This window comes from Salmo trutta, chromosome 36 (genome assembly GCF_901001165.1).
Source record: "Salmo trutta chromosome 36, fSalTru1.1, whole genome shotgun sequence".
In the NCBI taxonomy this organism is placed as follows: domain Eukaryota; kingdom Metazoa; phylum Chordata; class Actinopteri; order Salmoniformes; family Salmonidae; genus Salmo; species Salmo trutta.
This window is the reverse complement of record NC_042992.1, coordinates 4,740,409-4,764,616: the sequence shown is the minus strand read 5'-3', so window position 1 is coordinate 4,764,616 and position 24,208 is coordinate 4,740,409. Positions and strand designations below refer to the sequence as shown.

The following is a 24,208-nucleotide window of genomic DNA, read 5'->3' as shown; positions in this document are numbered from 1 at the left end:
AATTATTCTTATCCAATTTTAACTGTGTGGCTGTGGAATCTGACTTTGTCGCTGTGGACTCTGACTTTGTGGCTATAGAAGCCAATGGTAACCTACTTGCAGGGATCCTGATGTACAGTAGACAGAGAGAACATCACTAGCGGGTGCTAGTGGTGAAGTTAAAAGATTACACCCAACCCTAAGAAGTGGAGCACACAGACCATGGGGCTTTCCCGATGTTCCCCTGCCCAGAATAGAGACCACAGATGACACAGTACAGACATGTCATTTGATCTCAGTTCACAGTTAAACCCCAGTCAGACTAACATCAGAGTGAAGCTATCATTTCACAGGCTGGTCCCAGATCTGTGTGCTTGCTTTTAGCCAACCCCTCTGACAATCACATGACTGTCTGACTATAGTTTTGTCCCAAATGCCCCCTTATTCCTTATATTCCCTATTCCATATATTCCCTATATGTTCCCTATATGTTATGAGCCCTATTGGTCATGGTCTAAAGTAGTGCACTAAATAGGGAATAGGGTGCCATAGGGCCCTGGTCTAAAGTAGTGCACTAAATAGAGAATAGGGTGCCATAGGGCCCTGGTCTATAATAGTGCACTAAATGGGGAATAGGGTGCCATTTCAGGCTGTATCACATCCTGCCGTAATCGGGAGTCACAAAGTCGGCGCACAATTGGCCCAGTGTCATCCGTGTTAGGGGAGGGTTTGGCCGGGGTAGGCTGTCATTGTAAATAACAATTTGTTCTTAACTGACTTGCCTAGTTAAATAAAGGTTAAATAACAATTTAAAAAAAAACATTTAAAAAAAGTACTACTTTGTCGTCTTATTGCTCCCCATGAATACTCTCCACCGACTCACTCTCTCTGCCATTTTCCACCTGCAAGTATCACTGAAATATGTACAACACAGTATATCTAAAACATACATTATGTTGTCATAGTGATTTAATATTGATAGGTAGGTACAGTGGTATTACAATGTAATAACTGTTTACAATGACTGTTGGTATAAATGCACAATGTATATTAAAGTGTTACACCAAACATCCTCATGTATGTCAGGCGATGTGCGAGGTGCAGCACGTTACCAGGTAAACCCTAAAACCTCCCCTTCTCATTGATACTCCTGAACGCAGCTCACCTGAGCGGACAGTTTCTGAGGCTAAAAACCTGCAGGTCGAGCAAACGACAGACGTTTACTATGAAGTTGTCAATTCACCCGCAGTTACCCAGATTCACTGAAACAACAATGAATGACAGGTGAGGTTGATCGTTTTTCAACCTTGGAAAGAGAATAATTATAAGCGTGCGCTGAGAATCCGTTGCATGAAGGTAGACTCACTTTTCAGAGGAACAACAGAATAGTCATTTCTACTGACTCCACAAGCGGTCAAACATGGATTTTTACATTTATTAACGGGGACTTAAATTCCTTCTTGAAGCGTTCCGATCTCCACAGTCCGGTCTGGTCCCGTCCCATTCCCAACCCGGATAGTGCAGGTGAATGTCCGGTGGTGGAGAGGTGCTTGGAGCGTTGCTGAGCAGTGAATTATACCTCTGTCTCCGCTGTTCCTCATGGCTCATTTACACCACATAGATAGTTACGGATATTATAGACTGTGTGCTGTTTTGTGTGTTTGCAAAGAAGTTATGTATTGATATTCATAGATTATCACTGTCCAACAAGAACATAACGGCATAATAATCATAGAGCTATAATTGATGATGTTGATTTACATGTACATTTTAGTCATTTAGCAGACGCTCTTATCCAGAGCGACTTACAGTAGTGAATGCATACATTTCATTTCATTTCATGCATTTTTTTTTATTTTTTATTTTTTTTGTACTGGTCCCCCGTGGGAATTGAACCCACAACCCTGGCGTTGCACACACCATGCTGGCGTTGCAAACACTGAGACATACGTAAAGGCACTGTAAACAATAGAGGCACAGCCCCAAGGACCAAATTATTCCAGATTATTCTAGAGAGTTTAATTGGTTAGTTTATTAAAACGCCACAATGGAATGAAGAAAGCTTTTTATGGAACAAACATTTCAACGGTCACCACAGCAACAGTGAGGTGAAACTCTAATTCAATCTGTCACATTTTACAAAACTGGTTTATGCAAGTCAGCGGAAACATAGCTCTTGTTTCACGAGGAAGCGTTTTTTTGCAGGGCCTTACCATCAGTCTACTTGAGTACCAAGCAGAGACGTACCAGGTCCCATTTTTACAGTCTTTGATAGGACTTGAGGGGATTGAACTCCCAACCTGGGGGCAGACACTCTAACAACAAGGCCTGTCACGCCCTGACCTGAGAGAGACGTTTTGTTTCTCTATTTTGGTTAAGTCAGGGTGTGTTTTGGGTGGGCATTCGAGATTTGTAGTTCTTTGTTCTATTCTATGTTTTCTATTTCTATGTTGTCAGGTTCTAGTTTTGTATTTGTTGGGGTTTTGTTTGGGATGATCTCCAATTAGAGGCAGCTGGTCCTCGTTGTCTCTAATTGGAGATCATACTTAAGTAGGGTTTTTGTTTCTGAGTTAGTGTATGTTTTTACTCTGCGCACGGTTTGTTGTTTTTGTTTGTTCAGTTTATTGTGTATGTATTGCAAAGTTTCACAGTGAAAATAAAATGTGGAACGACACACATGCTGCGCTTTGGTCCGCTCCTTCCTACAACAACCGTGACAAGGCCACTGCGTTAGTGATAGATGCAACTAGGCCGATACAATTCGTATGTTTTCCACCCTCAGCCTCCTGCAACACAGAGATGAAAATGCAATCAGTGCTAAAATTAGCTGAGACATTTAAATCCAGGTTTCCACTGACACTTCAAAATAGGGCCACATTCGAGCGGGTTTCACACCTGGTGCCAGATCGATTAGAATCCGGTCTAGTGGCGCCGTTACTATGCAACCACCAAACTGATTGCTGCTGGATGCTGACACAAAGTTTAGCTAGCTTGTCTGGGCTTGTTTCTGTTAGCTATCACATGGACAAGCAGTAGTGCAGTAGTCAAACATGACATGAATTACCACCATAGTTGTAGCCTTCATTCATTTTTACACTATACAATACATTTTTATGAGAACAGTTAGCTACAGATTTTTTTTTAGCTAGCAAATCAGAGTTGAAACAAGCTAACTAGCTAACGTGAGCTTTCAGGAATTTTAGCTGACCAGGTCTTATTGAAAGCTAGCTAACTATAACACATCAAACATTTCCTCTTGTTTCTTTGGTTAGCTAACTAGCTAATAGCCAATGCCATGGCAAGCAAGGTAGGGAATAAGGGTTGGGTTGCAACGGTTTACGCTAGCTAGCGAGCCTGTTATGCTAGCCCCGACGCTAACCATTTAGCTAGCTAGCTAAAGACATGGCTCTGAGTCTGGGTGGTAATGGCAGGAGTATGGGGTAACGTTAGTTGCAGCATGGTGAGGGTAAATTAAATCTAGCTAGCTAGTTAGCAACATTAGTGTCTCTATTATAAAGAGAGGGTGGGAATGAGAGAAATCCTCGGTCCTTTCAAAAGCTATTGCCACATTGATTACAAGTTGAAGTAAACATAGCGAAGCCTGGACTGATACCAATTTCACCTGTTGTGCAGCTTTTAGGAAATGTATGTTCCAGATGCTTCAGCATAGACACACACTGTATATTCATTAGTGTTTCTGGATTAAGTTTCTCTAACAGTTTTGTAATCTGTCTCACACACACACACACACACTGCTTTGGCTGTGTTGGATAACAACAGCTACAGTAGCCTACGGATTATACTTGTGTAGGGTACCAAACCACAATAGGGTGTAAATAAGCAATGGAGGAAGAAGAATAACTAGGTAAGGGGGTTTGAATCATAAATGCACACAGAGTTCACGGGTTCAAGTATAAGGTTATTGTTATCTCTGATTGGATGGGCAGAATCATAGATACAGAAACTCTCTGGCAACCGAACCGATAGAACAAACGACCAGCCGGTTTGGGTAGCAACCATAGATTTGTGTCGGGACTATATTTCGTGGAAGGATGAAATAGTATTAATACATTTGTTTAAAAAAAAAAATATGTCAATCATTATTTGAAAATGTTGGTAACGTGTTGTATAAAAGTGAGAATGCCTTTATAGCCGTTGTTTGGAGGATATATTGGCACGGTTTGCAAACATCTTCTCCGGCCTAACATCCGTGCCAATATATCCCACTAACACCGGTTTCTCGGGCATTATTACTTAAATATCTCTCTTTGTAACATCCTCGCCTGTACCTCCTATAGAACTGACCCTGGGTGGTGATTGCTTTGATATGACAGAGCAAATTATACTGTAATATCAGACTGTTGTGTATGTTTAAATGGTTACAGAGATTGTGAGTGGGATAGAAGTTAACTTTAATTTGATAACAAATCACATTTTAGTCATTTAGGAGCAACTTACAGTAGTGAATGCATACATTTCATGCATTTTTTGTATATATATATATTTTCTTGTACTGGCCCCCTGTGGGAATCGAACCCACAACCCTGGCGTTGCAAACACCATGCTCTACCAACTGAGCCACAGGGAAGACAAATGTCTAGTAAGCCGTTTCTTAGATGACTATCAATACTCTTTAGAAGAAGTGTTTGGGCAGTCAGTCAAACAATCTCATGGTACACTGTATATCAGGGGTTCACAAACTTTTTTTTTTTAACTCGGGGGGCCCCCTTCCAGCATTGGGAAACATCTAATTTTCTAGCGGCACAAACACTGTTTATCACAAACTGTTCACACCCCTCTTGCTGGAGAGAATTTTAAAGCGTATTTCCTGCAATTCTACACATTTTGTCATGGGGTGCAAAGAAATTTTAGCAGTTTTAAAGCATTTTTTGTTGTTGCAATTGTCACGTCCTGACCAGTATAAGGGTTATTTGTTATTGTAGTTTGGTCAGGACGTGGCAGAGGGTATTTGTTTTATGTGGTTCGGGGTGGTGTTTTTGTAGAAGGGTATTTGATTTATGTATTCCAGGGTTTTTAGTCTAGTTAGTTGTGTTTCTATGTTTAGGTTAATGGGGGGTTGGACTCTCAATTGGAGGCAGGTGCTTTCTCGTTGCCTCTGATTGAGAGTCCTATATATGGGTAGTTGTTTGGTTTAGTGTTTGTGGGAGATTGTCTCTTGTTTTGTGTGTCTATACGTGACAAGACTGTTTTGTTGATCGTTCGTTCTTTTGTTTGTTATTTTGGTGTTCTTTTTGAGTTAAAATAAACTACAAGATGAGCATCCACATTCCTGCTGCGTTTTCGTCCTCCATTTCAGATGACAACCGTGACAGCAATTCTCTGTCTAATGTGTATTCAAGTGATATTTGAGTGACAAAAGAATTACAACAATATACATAGGCTTAAAAATCTAAATAAAAAAGCGTTTTACCTTTATTTAACTAGTCAAGTCAAAATTCTTATTTACAATGACGGACTACATCTGCAAAACTTGGACGACGCTGGGCCAATTGTGCATTGACCTGTGGGACTCCCAATCACGGCCGGTTGTGACACAGCCTGGATTCAAACCAGGGTGTCTGTAGTGAAAGCTGTCACACTGAGACGCAGTGCCTTAGACCGCTGCTCCGCTTGGGAGAGACATGGGCTCGTTGATCTGGACATTTCTGACAAGTTATAAATAGCTCTCTAAGTTATGTGATGACTAACAGGACAAGAGGCACCGATGATGCACTATCCAAAAGGTCAAAAGGTCAATACCCACTTTAGAAAGGTTACAAAGGTGAGTCCTAGTTACCAAGGAAGTTAAGCGTAGTTACTACAGTGATAAATACAGGTGCACCTTGTGCTGGGGATAAATACCATATCTCAGGGGTAGGCAACTAGATTCAGCCGCGGGCTGATTTTTAGTGGATGGTCGGTGGGCGAAACATAATTACACTGAACAAATATATAAAAGGCAACATGTAAAGTGTTGATCTCATGTTTCACGAGCTGAAATAAAAGACCCAGAAATGTTCCATACACACAAAAAGCAAATTTCTCTCAAATATTTTGCTCAAATTTGTTTACATCCCTGTTAGTGAGCATTTTTCCTTTGCCAAGATAATCCACCTGACAGGTGTGGCATATCAAGAAGCTGATTAAACAGCATGGTCATTACACAGGTGCACCTTGTGCTGGGGACAATAAAAGACCACTCTAAAATGTGCAGTTTTGTCACACAACGCAATGCCACATATGTCTCAAGTTTTGACAGAGTGTGCAATTGGCATGCTGACTACCATAAGCTGCCTCCAACGTCGTTTCAGAGAATTTGTCAGGACGTTCAATTGGCCTCACAACCGCGCATGGCGTCATGTATGGCGTCGTGTGGGCGACACAGGAGGTTACTGAGGGGAGAACGGCTCATAATGATGTCCAGAACGGGGCGGAATGGAATGGCATTAGCCACATGGAAACCATGTGTTTGATGTATTTGTTTCCGTTCAACTAATTCTGATCCAGTCATTACCACGAGCCAGTCCTCCCAAATGAAGGTTCCACCAACCTCCTGTGGTCGCGATCGGTTTGCTGATGTCAACGTTGTGAACAGAGTGCCCCATGGTGGAGGTGGGGTTATGGTATGGGCCCCATGGTGGAGGTGGAGTTATGGTATGGGCCCCATGGTGGAGGTGGGGTTATGGTATGGGCCCCATGGTGGTGGTGGGGTTATGGTATGGGCCCCATGGTGGTGGTGGGGTTATGGTATGGGCCCCATGGTGGAGGTGGGGTTCTGGTATGGGCCCCATGGTGGAGGTGGGGTTATGGTATGGGCAGGCATAAGCTACGGATAATGAACACAATTGCATTTTATCAATGGCAATTTGAATGCACAGAGATACAGTGATGAGATCCTGAGGCCCATTGTCGTGCCATTCATCCGCCGTCACCTCATGTTTTAGCACGATAATGCACAGCCACACGTCATAAGGATCTGTACACAATTCCTGGAAGCATTTCCCAGTTCTTCCATGGCCTGCATACTCACCAGACGTCACCCATTGATGCTCTGGATTGATGTGTTTCGACAGCATGTTCCAGTTGGGGTTATGGTATGGGCCCCATGGTGGAGGTGGGGTTATGGTATGGGCCCCATGGTGGAGGTGGGGTTATGGTATGGGCCCCATGGTGGAGGTGGGGTTATGGCATGGGCCCCATGGTGGCGGCTGGGTTATGGTATGTCCCAGTTCTTCCTTGGCCTGCATACTCACCAGACATGTCACCCATTGAGCATGTTTGGGATGCTCTGGATTGATGTGTTTCGACAGCGTGTTCCAGTTCCCGCCAATATCCAGCAGCTTCACACAGTCATTGAAGAGGAGTGGGACAACATTCCACAGGCCACAATCAGCAGCCTGATCAACTCTATGTGAAGGAGATGTGTCATGCTGCATGAGGCAAATGGTGGTCACAGCAGATACTGACTGGTTTTCTGATCCACACCCCTACCTTTTTAAAGGTATCTGTGACCAACAGATGCATATGAGTATTCCCAGTGATGTGAAATACATAAATTAGGGCCTAATGAATTTATTTCAACTTGGCATCTGACCGTAAGGCGCTACAGAGGGTAGTGTGTACAGCCCAGTACATCACTGGGACCAAGCTTCCTGCCATCCAGGACCTATATACTAGACGGTGCCAGAGGAAGGCCCAAAAAATTGTAAAAGACTCCTGTCACCCAAATCATAGACTGTTTTCTCTGCTACCGCATGGCAAGTGGTACCGGAGCACCAAGTCTAGGACCAAAAGGCTCCTTAACAGCTTCAACCCCCAAGACATAAGACTGCTGAACAGTTAATCAAATGGCTACCCAGAGTATTTACATTGACCCCCGCCCCCCCTTTGTTTTTACACTGCTGCTACTCGCTGTTTATTATCTATGCATAGTTACGTTACCCCTACCTACATGTACAAATGACCTCAACTAACCTGTACCCCAGCACACTGACTTGGTACCGGTACACCCGTATAACCTCGTTATTGTTATTTAATTTTCTTGTGTTACTTTTTGATACATTTTTTTACTTTAGTTTATTTAGTAAATATTTTCTTAACTCTATTTCTTGAACTGCATTGTTGGTTAAGGGCTTGTAAGTAAGCATTTGACAAATAAGAATAATTTCATACTCTGATTACATTGAGACACGATCACATATCTATTTTTATTTGTAGGAATACTTGGGAAAAGATTTCTGGTGATTGTACAGTCTGTTTTGACCATTTTGTTTTCGTACTAAATACTTTGGATGGCCAAAAAAACACTCGCAAGCCGACCCCTCCGTATCAATTTGTTCACGTGACTGAATTTGTGTTGAAATGTGTGTGTGTGTCAAAATGCTATAGTCGTCTCACAATAACTAAGGAGTGCTAGATGTGTGTGTGTGTGTTTGAGAGAGAGGAAGAGAGACAGCGAGAGAGAGAGAGACAGAGAGAGAGAGACAGAGAGAGACAGAGAGAGAGAGAGACAGAGCGAGCGAGAGAGAGAGAGACAGAGAGAGAGAGGGAGAGAAAGAGAGAGAGAGAGAGAGGGAGAGAGAGAAAGAGAGACAGCGAGAGAGAGAGAGAGAGAGGGAGAGAGGGAGGGAGAGAGCGAAAGAAAGAAAGAAAGAGTTTGAGTTGATTGATTCTTGCTCACAGATAAAACTGAAGAAATGCAGAATTGTAATCATAAAAACTGACTAATCACTCATTTTAAATACATAACAGATGTTATGAATAGAATTCAGCCTACGTTGGACAAACAAAAAGACAATTAAAACAACGCACAGCTGAACACCGCAGCTCAATCAGGTGTAAGAACACTGACTATCCAGTAGCAGCTCACTTTGTTGAAGCCAATCTCCTCTCTTAAATACGCAGGCATTGAGCATGTTGCTCTACCAAGGAGAGGACAACTACAAATACCTAGGTGGCTGGTTAGACTGTAAACTCTCCTTCCAGACTCACATCAAACATCTCAAATCCAAAGTTAAATCTAGAATCGGCTTCCTATTTCGCAACAAAGCATCCTTCACTCATGCTGCCAAACATACCCTCGTAAAACTGACCATCCTACCGATCCTCGACTTCGGCGATGTCATTTACAAAATAGCCTCCAATACCCTACTCAATAAATTGGATGCAGTCTATCACAGTGCCATCCGTTTGGTCACCAAAGCCCCATATACCACCCACCACTGCGACCTGTATGCTCTAGTCGGCTGGCCCTCGCTTCATACTCGTCGCCAAACCCACTGGCTCCAGGTCATCTACAAGTCTCTGCTAGGTAAAGTCCCCCCTTATCTCAGCTCGCTGGTCACCATAGCAGCACCAACCCGTAGCACACGCTCCAGCAGGTATATCTCACTGGTCACCCCCAAAGCCAATTCCTCCTTTGGTCGTCTTTCCTTCCAGGTCTCTGCTGCCAATGACTGGAACGAACTACAAAAATCCCTGAAACTGGAAACACTTATCTCCCTCACTAGCTTTAAGCACCAGCTGTCAGAGCAGCTCACAGATTACTGCGCCTGTACATAGCCCATCTATAATTAGCCCAAACAACTACCTCTTCCCCTACTGTATTTATTTATTTATTTTGCTCCTTTGCACCCCAGTATTACTACTTTGCACATTCATCCACTGCAAATCTACCATTCCAGTGTTTCAATTGCTATATTGTATTTACTTCGCCACCGTGGCCTTTTTATTGCCTTTACCTCCCTTATCTCACCTCATTTGCTCACATTGTATATAGACTTGTTTTTCTACTGTATTATTGACTGTATGTTTGTTTATTCCATGTGTAACTCTGTGTTGTTGCATTTGTCGAATTGCTATGCTTTATCTTGGCCAGGTCGCAGTTGTAAATGAGAACTTGTTCTCAACTGGCCTACCTGGTTAAATAAAGGTGCAATAAAAATTAAAATAATAAATAAATGCAGGTGCATGTGATTGGTGATCTGTGATTTGCGATACTGTACTGTGTGTGGTGTGTGTCTCTATGGGGGCGGTAGGTAGCCTAGTGGTTAGAGCATTACATTAGAGCCAGTAACCGAAATGACTGTGGTACTGTGTGAACACTGCACGGACCTCCAGGTAAAATTAACATGAGATGCACCTCAACAGGTTGTGTGTTGTCATGGCAATGCCCCTAAAGACTCCGCCACCACCGGTGAAACGGTGGAGTTTGCAAAGAAGAATCCTCCTCCCTCTTTCACTCCCTCCTCCTCCCTCTTTCACTCCCTCCTCCATCCTCTCTGTCTCTCTGTCTTGCAATACTTTCACCTATAAGCTAAAAAATAACAGTTTACATAGCAACTGTACTATCAACACTGACAAAGACAATTTTGATGCTCTAAACATAGGCTATTTATTTACAGTATTTGAACAGCCACATGAATGTGACACTCACTCATATACACACACATGTAGACACACACAATACAATAATACTATAATTTGTATAGTCTTTGGTCATATAATTATTTAATTGCCTAATTACCGGTATATAATTATTTACTGTACTATTTTCTACACGGTCTGATGATTTTGTTGATTGAGTTACTTTCCTGGCTGCAGTACCAAAACAAACACATGGGCGCCCTGTCGCATTAAACCCACTTTAAAACTGACGTCATAGCCCTGCGACATTTTCAAAATGGCGTAATCTGAAAGAAAACAATGTAGTGCTGAAACTATAGTGGGAAACGAGAGGATTTTCGTTTCATTCACCGTACCGACAACTTTAAATCCTGCAACACTATGACGGTGTGCAACTTTTGGATGCAAGGCCGGTGTCGATATGGCGACAAGTGTTGGAATGAGCACCCAAAAGCAGGCGGTGGCGGCTACGGTGGAGATTACAACAGCCGTCCCCCTCAACAGGCCAACAGAGGCGGGGGAGGAGGTAACGAGTTGTAGTAGTTAGTAGATAGTGTTTTTCTGCTATACTGTAGCTAGTCATGGGACGATTAAGAACAGAGCTCTGATTTTAGTTTTTTATTTTAAACACTGTTACTGATTCCACACAACGTATCGACGTTTGTGTCCAACTAACGCTTCAAACGCACCGACATTGTCATTGCGGAAATAGTACGCAGCATCATCTGGTTATGCGCGCAACAAAAGTTCAACATTCACTTCCTGCTACCATTTATGTCAAGCCGTTTACGCATTCAGATTTACGCATACGTTCGATAAATCCCAACATATGCACCACACAGAACGCTCTGTAACGCAAACGCAGCGTTTCATTGGAAATTAATGTAATTCTGCTGTACCAACATGCAATAGCACTGTCGGTGTGTTCTAAGCTTCGGACGTCACACTGTCATCTGACTATGGAATTATAACGATGACAAAATGATGTGAGTTTGAATTTCGTGGTCGCACATTGAGATGTGTTTGCAAGTAAGCTTAGCAAATGTGTAATTTAATTTCGCAAGTTTATCGTGTGTGAAAAATTTTACGGTTGCAAACTTGTAATTTGAAATTTACAGCTAATCATGGCTACCAAGACTACTTGCATTGCCCCCCCCCCCCTTCTACTCTGCTACTACTCTGTTATTATCTATGCATAGTCACTTTAATAACTCTACCTACATGTACATATTACCTCAATTACCTCGACTAACTGGTGCCCCCGCACATTGAATCTGTACCGGTACCCCCTGTATATAGCCTCCACATTGACTCTGTACCGGTACCCCCTGTATATAGCCTCCACATTGACTCTGTACCGGTACCCCCTGTATATAGCCTCCACATTGACTCTGTACCATACCGGTACCCCCTGTATATAGCCTCCACATTGACTCTGTACCGTAACACCCTGTATATAGCCTCCACATTGACTCTATACCGTAACACCCTGTATATAGCCCCACTATTTTTATTTACAGCTTCTCTTTAATTATTTGTTATTCTTATCTCTTACCCTAATCCTGCTGAACAATCCAAACATTTTGTTAGTGTCATTGATATAAATGGGCAATATCCAGTTCATAAGCATTGACTGTAATACCTCAAGGGTCCTGTGGTGGTCTGGTAGCATGCTGCTTTCTAGTGTTCTGACTCTCTCTACACCTGAAATGAAATAAGAAAAACAGGAATAACAATACGCCTAGTCAGTCAGCAACTAGGCTAACACTCATGTCAAATGATACCCAACCAATACACCTAGTAGTGTTTATCTCTGACTCTGGGGTCTGTTGCTATGTCTCTTCTCATGGAGGCTGTCTGTTGCTATGTCTCTTCTCATGGAGGCTTCCCTGTTCAGAGGAAACATGAAGCATTTTGTTGAGGAGCTGTATTTACTATGCTCTCTTCCGGGACAATGTGGATCAACCGGTTATTCCAATGCAACAATTGTTTACTGGCAGAGGACTATAGAGAAGAAGTGGCTACTCTTAGCAAGGCTGTCTGACGCACCGGCTCCTCCGTCAGCCACAATGGGTTTTAAATTCTGGACCTCCTCTCACCAGCCGTTATAATCGTCAGCTCTATGGCAAGAAACATCTTGGTTCCCGGGGCAGAAACCTGTCCTATGGCTCAGTTACAGGGCTTTAGGCTACTTCCTATTGTTTTACACTAGAACAAGGGGGCTGTCGTAATCCATGTGGGATCGATACTGAACAAAAATATTAACGCAACATGTAAAGTGTTGGTCCCATGTTTCATGAGCTGAAATAAAATATCCCAGAAATGTTCAATATGGACAAAAAGCTTATTTCTCCAAAATTGTGTCCACAAATTTGTTTGTGATAATTTCTCCTTTCCCAAGGTAATCCATCCACCTGACAAGTGTGTCATATCAAAAAGCTGATTTAAACGGCATGATCATTACTCAGGTGCACCTTGTGCTGGGGACAATAAAAGTCTATTTTAAAATGTGCCGTTTTGTCACAACACAATGCCACAGATGTCTCGAGGGAGTGTGCAATTGGGATGCTGACCGCAGGAATGTCCACCAGAGCTGTTACGAGAATTGAATGTTCATTTTTCTACCATAAGTCGCCTCCATGTCGGTTTAGAGAATTTGGCATTATGTCCAACCAGCCTCAGTCCACATGTATGGCGTTATGTGGGCGAGCGGTTTGCTGATGTCACCGTTGTGAAAAGATTTGGGTTATGGTATGGGCAGGTATAAGCTATAGACAACGAACACAATTGCATTTTATCGATGGCAATTTTGAATCGCATTTTTACTTGTGAATCCCTTTCTACAAATTTACAAAACTTTCTACAAGCTTACGAATCTCTTGGTAACGTGACAACAATGACAGAACAATGTGCAGATTCAAAATTTGCAGCAGAATGTTCATACTCGTAAATGGATTTGTAATCATTCTGATAATAAATAATGCTTGCAAATTCTTGTTGAATGTATTCAAATGTCAAAAGTTCAAAAGTTTATGACCGTTAAATCTTTCACATATCATTATACAAGCTAGCGGAAATTACACATTTGTGAATCATACTTGCGACCACAAAATTCTAAAATAGAATGTCATGTAGTTCCATCACCGTCATAATTCCATAACAGACAGGAGCCGATCTGGAAGCTTTAAAACATTTTATCAAGATATTTCACCTTCTGTGCAGGTGGAATGGATCGCTCAATTTTTTTTGTAAAGTTTTCTTTTGAACACTGGCTACATTGTATTTCTAATCTTTTTAAATGATGAGTTTCGATTGGCTGTTCAGTTTTTTTATTTTTTTATTTAACATCCTAAATCATGCAAGGGAGCCGTCTTTTGTAAATGTTTTGTTAGTTTAAAAAAAAGAGTTTGCTCAAACGATAGCATGGTATTCTTTCACTGTAATAGCTACTGTAAATTGGACAGTGCAGTTAGATTAAGAAGAATTTAAGCTTTCTGCCAATATCAGATATGTCTATGTCCTGGGAAATTTTCTTGTTACTTACAACCTCATGTGGGCTTGAAGGCACACTGTGTGTTGTGAAATCTGTGAATGTAATGTTTTAAAATTGTAATAAACAGCCTTAATTTTGCTGGACCCCAGGAAGAGTAGCTGCTGCATTGGCAGGAACTAATAGGGATCCATAATGAATACAAATCGCATTAGCCTACGTTAGCTCAACTGTCCCGCAGGGGATCCACCGATCCTGTAGAGGTTAAAGAACCTTTGGCAGCGATTACAGCCTTGAGTCTTCTTGGGTATGACGCTACAAGCTTGACACCTGTATTTGAGGAATTTCTCCCATTCTTTGCAGATCCAATCAAGGTCTTTCAGGTTGGATGGGGAGCTTTGCTGCACAGCTATTTTCAGGTCTCTCCAGAGATGTTAGATCGGGTTCAAGTCCGGACTCTGGGTGGGCCACTCAAGGACATTCAGAGATTTCTCCCAAAGCCACTCCTGCATTGTCTTGGCTGTGTGCTTAGGGTCGTTGTCCTGCTGGGGGGTTAACCTTCGCCCCAGTCTGAGGTTCTGAGCGCTCTGGAGCAGGTTTTCATCAAGGATCTCTCTGTACTTTGCTCCGTTCATCTTTCCCTCGATCCTGACTAGTCTCCCAGTCCCATCCCCATAGCATGATGCTGCCACCACCATGCTTCACTGTAGGGATGATGCCAGGTTTCCTCCAGAAGTGAATCTTGGCATTCAGGCCAAAGAGTTCAATGTTGGTTTCATCAGACCAGAGAATCTTGTGTAACATGGTTTGAGAGACTTTAGTTGCCTTTTGGCAAACTCCAAGCCGGCTGTCATGTGCCTTTTACCGAGGAGTGGCTTCCGTCTGGCCACTCTACCATAAACGCCTGATTTGGTGGAGTGCTGCAGAGATGGTTGTCCTTCTGGAAGGCACAATCCAGTCTCGAGCTCTACGGACAATTACTTTGACCTCATGGCTTGGTTTTTGCTCTGACATGCACTGTCAACTGTGGGATCTTTTATATAGACAGGTGTGTGCCTTTCCAAATCATGTCCAATTAATTGAATTTACCACAGATGGATTCCAATCAAGTTGTAGAAACATCTCAAGGATGATAAATGGAAACAGGATGCAGCTGATCTCAATTTCGAGTCTCATAGCAAAGGGTCTGAATACTTATGTAAATAAGGTATTTCTGTTTTTATTTTTAATACATTAGCAAACATTTCTTAACCTGTTTTGACTTTGTCATTATGGGGTATTGTGTATAGATTGCTGAGGATTTAAAAAAATGTAATCCATTTTAGAATAAGGCTGTAACGTAACAAACAGTGGGAAAAGTCAAGGGGTCTGAATACTTTCCAATGGCACTGTATAAACATCAAACGTGCTGATATTTATTCCTGACCAGTAAATGTCTCTTAATGTGCACTGTGTTAAAAGCTCAGCGTATTGAACTGCTTTTCGGCACAATTTGGTGAAATCCCCAAAGGGTTCAGAAAGCCTGTGTTTTTTTCCATCACTAGCTATAACCAACTCATCACTGTAGCTAATAACCACAACCTCCGCTACAACAGGTTTGTTTGTATGTTTGTTTACTTCTTAGCCGAGCTAGCTACTTCTCTCTCTAGTAGTTTCTGCTTGATACCTCCGTTCCAAAATGTTACGGCCGTGAGATAAGAGAGTGGTTATGACCTATTTGCATCAGTGATTATTTGGCCCATTCACAGGGTTGCACCGTCTTTTGAATTTCGGAATGGGAGGGGTCATTTTGTCTGGTCAGATTGCAGAGGAGGGAGTGTTGACTCCCCCCAGAACCAATTCCAGTAGCTGGTCAGAGCCTTCGGGCAGGGTTTGGCCCTGGGCTGTAAACCTCCGGGCAGGGTTTGGCCCTGGGCTGTAAACCTTTGGGCAGGGTTTGGCCCTGGGCTGTAAACCTTCGGGCAGGGTTTGGCCCTGGGCTGTAAAACCTTCGGGAAGTAAACCTTCAGCAAAGGTTCTGGCAAGTAAAACAACACATTCGTTGGCTATAACAGAAACAGATGGGCTATTCAAGCTAATGAATTGAAAGTGGGTCATCATGTCATGTAGCCTAGAAACACATTTCTCCCATCCCAATATATCAAATCTATGAACGTCCGGTTTTCAGGGTTTGGGAACAGAGTGTGGGTGAACCCAGCTCAGAGGTCTGGAGGAGGAAACTACGTCCAGCCGTCATCCTTCTCCTCCCAGCAGGGTGGCAACAACTGGGGTCCAGGAGGAGGAGGAAGGGACAGCCAAGCCCAGAGCTCCAACTTCAGTTTCGCAGCCTCCTCTCCAAACCAAAACAGATTTTCTGCCTTAATCACTCAAAGCACCTTCGACAAAGGTGGAAGAGGAGAAGGGGAAGACAATGAAAAACACTTGTAAGTTTAGTGATTGCTTGGGTGGGAATAATTTACTCAATGGGATTCAGAATTGACACACACACACACACACACACACATATAATTAGTCCCTGACAAAGTAGTCTTTAAATGTAATGGCCAGTTATCAGAATGCCTTGTCTTCTCACCAGGGAGACCATCCAGAAAGATATGGAGATCTGGGAGACTTCAGGCCAGTGGCTTTTCTCCTGTTACTCTGTCCTCAAAGCAACCATCTCAGGTAAGATCATTTTATTTATTTTATTTCACCTTTATTTAACCAGGTGAGCTAGTTGAAAGCAAGTTCTCATTTACAACTGCGACCTGGCCAAGAATAAAGCAAAGCAGTTTGACACGAACAACAACACAGAGTTACACATGGAATAAACAAGCTTACAGTCAATAACACAATAGAAAAGTCTATATACAGTGTGTGCAAATGGAGTACGGAGGTAAGGCAATAAAAAGGCCAAAGTAGCGAAGTAATTACAATTCAGCAAATTACTGAGGTGATATGAGCAGATGATGATGTGCAAGTAGAAATACTGGTGTGCAAAAGAGCAGAAAAGTAAATAAAAACAATATGGGGATGAGGTAGTCGGGTGGGCTATTTACAGATGGGCTGTGTACAGCTGCAGTGATCGGTAAGCTGCTCAGATAGCTGATGCTTAAAGTTAGTGAGGGAGATATGTTTCCAACTTCAGAGATTTTTGCAATTCGTTCCAGTCATTGGCAGCAGAGAACTGGAAGGAAAGGCGGCCAAAGGAAGTGTTGGCTTTGGGGATGACCAGAGAGATATACCTGCTGGAACGCGTGCTACGGGTGGGTGCTGCTATGGTGACCAGTGAGCTGAGATAAGGCGGGGCTTTACCTAGCAGAGACTTGTAGATGACCTGGAGCCAGTTGGTTTGGCGACGAATATGTAGCGAGGATCAGCCGACTAGAGCATACAGGTCGCAGTGGTGGGTGGTATATGGGGCTTTGGTGACAAAATGGATGGCACTGTGATAGACTGCATCCAGTTTGTTGAGTAGAGTATTGGAAGCTATTTTGTTAATGACATCGCCGAAGTCGAGGATTGGTAGTATAGTCAGTTTTACGAAGGTATGTTTGGCGGCGTGAGTGAAGGAGGCTTTGTTGCGAAATAGGAAGCCGATTCTAGATTTAATTTTGGATTGGAGATGTTTAATATGAGTTTGGAAGGAGAGTTTACAGTCTAACCAGACACCTAGGTATTTGTAGTTATCCACATATTCTAAGTCAGAACCGTCCAGAGTAGTGATGCTGGACGGGCGGGCAGGTGCAGGCAGCGATCGGTTGAAGAGCATGCATTTAGTTTTACTAGCGTTTAAGAGCAGTTGGGGGCCACGGAAGGAGTGTTGTATGGCATTGAAGCTCATTTGGAGGTTAGTTAACACAGTGTCCAACAAAGGGCCAGATGTATACAGAATGGTGTCGTCTGCGTAGGGGTGGATCATGGAATCACCCGCAGCAAGAGCGACATCATTGATGTATACAGAGAGAAGAGTCGGCCCGAGAATTGAACCCTGTGGCACCCCCATAGAGACTGCCAGAGGTCCGGACAACAGGCCCCCCAATTTGACACACTGAACTCTATCTGAGAAGTAGTTAGTGAACCAGGCGAGGCAGTCATTTGAGAAATCAATGCTGTTGAGTCTGCCGATAAGAATACAGTGATTGACAGAGTCGAAAGCCTTGGCCAGGTCGATGAAGACAGCTGCACAGTACTGTCTTTTATCAATGGCGGAAACAGCTTAGCTTTGGTCTGTCCCACTATAGGATGGTTTGGTTAGTTCTTCACTGCCACACACTCCCACATGGGGCCATAGTACTCGCTCCAGCAGGTATATTTCATTGGTCATCCCCAAAGCCAACACCTGCTTTGGCCGTCTTTCCTTCCAGTTCTCTGCTGCCAATGACTGGAACGAATTGCAAAAATCTATGAAGTTGGAGACTTATATCTCCCTCACTAACTTTAAGCATCAGCTATCTGAGCAGCTTACCGATCGCTGCAGCTGTACACAGCCCATCTGTAAATAGCCCATCCAACTACCTACCTCATCCCCATATTGTTTTTATTTACTTTTCTGCTCTTTTGCACACCAGTATTTCTACTTGCGCATCATCATCTGCAGATCTATCACCAGTGTTAATTTGCTAAATTGCCTACCTGGTTAAATAAAGTTGAAATAAAATTGAATAAATAAAAACACATTTGTTTGGTTAACCATTACCTCAGTTGGGATGGAAGGAACATCTTGGATAGATCTCGATGTAGTAGTAGGCTATATTAGATTGGCTGTGATGTTAACTCCAGTATATTGAATGGATGTGGACGGCATTGTCTTCTCCACTGTGCAGGGTTTACAGAGCTCTCTCCAGAGGAGCTGAGACTGGAGTACTACAACACCAAGCCATCTGGAGACCTGCAGGGATATGTGAGTAGAATCACATGCATGTCCCTTTATCTGCATAAACACAGTATAACATGAAGCCATCTGCACTGGGATTCAATGTCATGAAGAATACTTTATTGATCCATATGAGACAGACATTTGTCTTCTGCTTTTAACAATCCCTCTGATATACACACATTATGTAGGAGAGGCTGGAGCACATGGAAGAGAGAGGTCACACATTATGTAGGAGAGGCTGGAGCAGAGGGGAGAGAGAGGTCACACATTATGTAGGAGAGGCTGGAGCACGGGGAGAGAGAGAGGTCACACATTATGTAGGAGAGGCTGGAGCAGAGGGGAGAGAGAGGTCACACATTATGTAGAAGAGGATGGAGCAGAGGGGAGAGAGGACACACATTATGTAGGAGAGGCTGGAGCAGAGGGGAGAGAGAGGTCACATTATGTAGGAGAGGCTGGAGCAGAGGGGGAAAGAGGTCACATTATGTAGGAGTGGCTGGAGCAGAGGGGAGAGAGAGAGAGATCACACATTATGTAGGCGAGACTGGAGCAGAGGGGAGAGAGGTCACACATTATGTAGGAGAGGCTGGAGCAGAGGGAAGAGAGAGGTCACACATTATGTAAGAGAGGCTGGAGCAGAGGAGAGAGAGAGGTCACATTATGTAGGAGAGGCTGGAGCAGAGGGAAGAGAGAGGTCACACATTATGTAAGAGAGGCTGGAGCAGAGGGGGAAAGAGAGGTCACATTATGTAGGAGAGGCTGGAGCAGAGGGGAGAGAGAGAGGAGGTTAGACATTATGTAGGAGAGGCTGGAGCAGAGAGGAGAGAGAGAGAGGAGGTTAGACATTATGTAGGAGAGGCTGGAGCAGAGAGGAGAGAGAGAGGAGGTTAGACATTATGTAGGAGAGGCTGGAGCAGAGGAGAGAGAGAGGAGGTTAGACATTATGTAGGAGAGGCTGGAGCAGAGAGGAGAGAGAGGAGGTTAGACATTATGTAGGAGAGGCTGGAGCAGAGGAGAGAGAGAGAGAGAGAGAGAGAGAGGTCACACATTATGTAGGAGAGGCTGGAGCAGAGGGGAGAGAGAGGTCACACATTATGTAGGAGAGGCTGGAGCAGAGGGGAGAGAGGGGTCACATTATGTAGGCGAAGTTGGAGCAGCCTCAGTGCAGCGCCCAATGAGAAGTTTAGGGGGTTAAGTTCCTTGTTCCCAACAGTGATTCCAGAGAGTATTACATTACATATATATGTCTGTGTGTCTTTTTTACTGAGAAATGAATTTCAATCAGTACTGACAGCAGTCTTCCTTGTGTCTGTAGGCTAACGTCATTAATCAGTACTGACAGCAGCCTTGTGTCTGTAGGCTAACATCATTAATCAGTACTGACAGCAGCCTTCCTTGTGTCTGTAGGTTAACATCATTAATCAGTACTGACAGCAGCCTTCCTTGTGTCTGTAGGCTAACATCATTAATTAGTACTGACAGCAGTCTTCCTTGTGTCTGTAGGCTAACATCATTAATCAGTACTGACAGCAGTCTTCCTTCTGTCTGTAGGCTAACATCATTAATCAGTACTGACAGCAGCCTTGTGTCTGTAGGCTAACATCATTAATCAGTACTGACAGCAGCCTTGTGTCTGTAGGCTAACATCATTAATCAGTACTGACAGCAGCCTTCCTTGTGTCTGAAGGCTAACATCATTAATCAATACTGACAGCAGCCTTCCTTGTGTCTGTAGGCTAACGTCATCAATCAGCTGGTCAACCAATGGAGAAGCAGAGTCCAGGAGCTGAGGGCTATGAGCGGCAACACCAGAGTCGCTATGGTAACACACACACACACTACTTTCTGTAGTAATACGACAAGACAAATAGAAAGCCTTATATGTACAAGGTGAGTAATACTCTCTCGTCTCTCCCAGCTTGCAGAGCTGGACAACCCAGCACCACAGGCAGCGTCCGGAGGTTTTGGGTCGACACCAGTGACTGGCTTTGGGTCCTCAGCACCGTCTGGCTTTGGAACAGGTAAGATCTGCTGTAGCCTGTGTTCTTCATAGGAATACAATACAAATGGAATACAGACACGGAGGCCCTCTAACTCCTATGTCGACTGGCTAAGACCCTCTGTAACTCCTATGTCGACTGGCTAAGACCCTCTGTAACTCCTATGTCGACTGGCTAAGACCCTCTGTAACTCCTATGTCGACTGGCTAAGACCCTCTAACTCCTATGTCGACTGGCTAAGACCCTCTAACTCCTATGTCGACTGGCTAAGACCCTCTGTAACTCCTATGTCAGTGGGACATGCAGTTGTCCTTTAAATATTTACTTGCGTTCCTAATCCTCTTCATTCCTGTGTTGAACATAAGGTTTCCATGAGATAGTGCCAATGTTTGTGCCTGAAACAAGGATAGTAGGATGATATAAACTCAGCAAAAAAAAAAGGAAATGTCCCTTTTTCAGGACTTTGTCTTTCAAAGATAATTTGTAAAAATCCAAATAACTTCACAGATCTTCATTGTAAAGGGTTTAAACACTGTTTCCCCATGCTTGTTCAATGAACCATAAACAAGTAATGAACATGCACCTGTGGAACGGTTGTTAAGACACTAACAGCTTACAGACGGTAGGCAATTAAGGTCACAGTTATGAAAACTTAGGACACTAAAGAGGCCTTTCTACTGACTCTGAAAAACACCAAAAGAAAGATGTCCAGGGTCCCTGCTCATCTCCATGAATGTGCCTTAGGCATGCTGCAAGGAGGCATGAGGACTGCAGATGTGGCCAGGGCAATAAATTGCAATGTCCGTACTATGAGACGCCTAAGACAGCACTACAGGGAGACAGGACGGACAGCTGATCGTCCTCGCAGTGGCAGACCACGTGTAACAACACCTGCACAGGATCGGTACATCCGAACATCACACCTGTGGGACAGGTACAGGATGGCAACAACAACTGTCCGAGTTACACCAGGAACGCACAATCCCTCCATCAGTGCTCAGACTGTCCGCAATAGGCTGAGAGAGGCTGGACTGAGGGCTTGTAGGCCTGTTGTAAGGAAGGTCCTCACCAGACATCACCGGCAACAACGTCGCCTATGGACACAAACCCACCGTCGCTGGACCAGACAGGACTGGAAAAAAGTGCTCTTCACTGACGAGTCACGGTTTTGTCTCACCAGGGGTGATGGTTGGATTTGCATTTATCGTCGAAGGAATGAGCGTTACACCGAGGCCTGTACTCTGGAGCGGGATCGATTTGGAGGTGGAGGGTCCGTCATGGTCTGGAGCGGTGTGTCACAGCATCATCGGACTGAGCTTGTTGTCATTGCAGGCAATCTCAATGCTGTGCGTTACAGGGAAGACATCCTCCTCCCTCATGTGGTACCCTTCCTGTAGGCTCATCCTGACATGACCCTCCAGCATGACAATGCCACCAGCCATACTGCTCATTCTGTGCGTGATTTCCTGCAAGACAGGAATGTCAGTGTTCTGCCATGACCAGCGAAGAGCCCGGATCTCAATCCCATTGAGCACGTCTGGGACCTGTTGGATCGGAGGGTGAGGGCTAGGGCCATTCCCCCCAGAAATGTCTGGGAACTTGCAGGTGCCTTGGTGGAAGAGTGGGTTAACATCTCACAGCAAGAACAGGCACATCTGGTGCAGTCCATGAGGAGGAGATGCACTGCAGTACTTAATGCAGCTGGTGGCCACACCAGATACTGACTGTTACTTTTGATTTTGACCCCCCCACTTTGTTCAGGGACACATTATTCAATTTCTGTTAGTCACATGTCTGTGGAACTTGTTCAGTTTATGTCTCAGTTGTTGAATCTTTTTACGTTCATATAAATATTTACACAGGTTAAGTTTGCTGAAAATAAACGCAGTTGACAGTGAGAGGACGTTTCTTTTTTTGCTGAGTTTATATATCTGGTACTTCTCTCAAACTGGACTGTCCCTCTTCTTCTCAGGTTTCGGAGTGCCGGCCCAGGCCCCAGTCCAGGACACCACAGGTGCCAGTAATTTCAGCTTTGCTGGACCAGGTGCAGCTTCTAGTTTCGGCAGTGCTGCGGCAGCCGTCGCACCAGCTACCACTGGGATTGGCTCTATGGCCACCACTGTTCCCACGGCAGCAGGTTTCTCCTTTGCCACTCCTGCTGCCAACAAGGAGCCAACTACAGCCGGTTTCGGAGCTCCTGCCTCTGCGTCCGGGTTTAGCTTCGCCTCGACGACCACTGGTGGAGGAGGATTTGGAGGGAGTGGTTTCGGGAGTGCAGCGCCAGTGGCTACAAGTGGTTTTGGACAGGCGAGTGGAGGGTTTGGGGTTATGACCCCAGCAGACAGTCTCTTCACCCCCCAGAGCCAGCTGAGTGAAGAGGAGCTGAAGGAGTTTGGAGGGAAGAGGTTCACTCTGGGACAGATACCACTCAAACCCCCCCCTGTTAATATGCTGGTGGTCTGATCCCACCACTCAAACCCCCCCCCTGTTAATATGCTGGTGGTCTGATCCCACCACTCAAACCCCCCCCTGTTAATATGCTGGTGGTCTGATCCCACCACTCAAACCCCCCCCTGTTAATATGCTGGTGGTCTGATCCCACCACTCAAACCCCCCCCTGTTAATATGCTGGTGGTCTGATCCCACCACTCAAACCCCCCCTGTTAATATGCTGGTGGTCTGATCCCACCACTCAAACCCCCCCCTGTTAATATGCTGGTGGTCTGATCCCACCACTCAAACCCCCCTCTGTTAATATGCTGGTGGTCTGATCCCACCACTCAAACCCCCCCCTGTTAATATGCTGGTGGTCTGATCCCACCACTCAACCCCCCCCCCCCCGTTAATATGCAGGTGGTCTGATCTCACCACTCAAACCCCCCCCGTTAATATGCAGGTGGTCTGATCCCACCACTCAACCCCCCCCCCCCCCCCCCCCCCCCCCCCCCCCCGTTAATATGCTGGTGGTCTGATCCCACCACTCAAACCCCCCCCCCCCCCCTGTTAATATGCAGGTGGTATGATCCCACCACTCAAACCCCCCCTGTTAATATGCAGGTGGTCTGATCCCACCACTCAAACCCCCCCTCTGTTAATATGCAGGTGGTCTGATCCCACCACTCAAACCCCCCCCTTTTAATATGCAGGTGGTCTAATCACACCATGGACATCTGTAAAATGGCTTGTCTCCTTTCCTTTAACTGACCTGATGGAAAAGAGCTGGATTGAATATCTCTGAAGCCTTTTTTTATGAGTTAAAAAAAACAAACTTATTTACAGATGTAATCACTAATCTGACTAGTTTCTACTGGAGAGAGAAAAAATCTATCAAATGGATTCTGAATGATGTCATGTTTCAACCAAGATGTCGTTCCTGGTAATGGTGCCATGTCATTTGGTTGAAACGTTTCCTTTTAAAATAAAGGGGGCAACAGAATGTAAGACAGATAACACATGATGATAGTCAGACTACTGGTG

General features: G+C 44.3%; 1 protein-coding gene across 2 annotated transcripts in view; it reads left to right on the top strand.

Moving 5' to 3' along the window:
- nup42 (nucleoporin 42) overlaps positions 1-23,594 on the top strand; it is a 40,231-nt gene extending 16,637 nt beyond the window's left edge. The window contains exons 1-7 of one of the 2 annotated variants that reach the window (XM_029736226.1): positions 10,650-10,909; positions 16,041-16,296; positions 16,449-16,537; positions 18,679-18,755; positions 20,467-20,553; positions 20,650-20,752; positions 22,704-23,594. In XM_029736226.1, the coding sequence (XP_029592086.1) occupies positions 10,765-10,909; positions 16,041-16,296; positions 16,449-16,537; positions 18,679-18,755; positions 20,467-20,553; positions 20,650-20,752; positions 22,704-23,194 (1,248 nt within the window). In that variant the 5' untranslated portion in view covers positions 10,650-10,764 and the 3' untranslated portion in view covers positions 23,195-23,594. Of the gene's footprint in view, positions 1-10,649; positions 10,910-16,040; positions 16,297-16,448; positions 16,538-18,678; positions 18,756-20,466; positions 20,554-20,649; positions 20,753-22,703 lie in introns of those variants that run through there. The other variant, XM_029736227.1, reaches the window with a different exon arrangement.
- Positions 23,595-24,208: the final 614 nt, after the last annotated feature.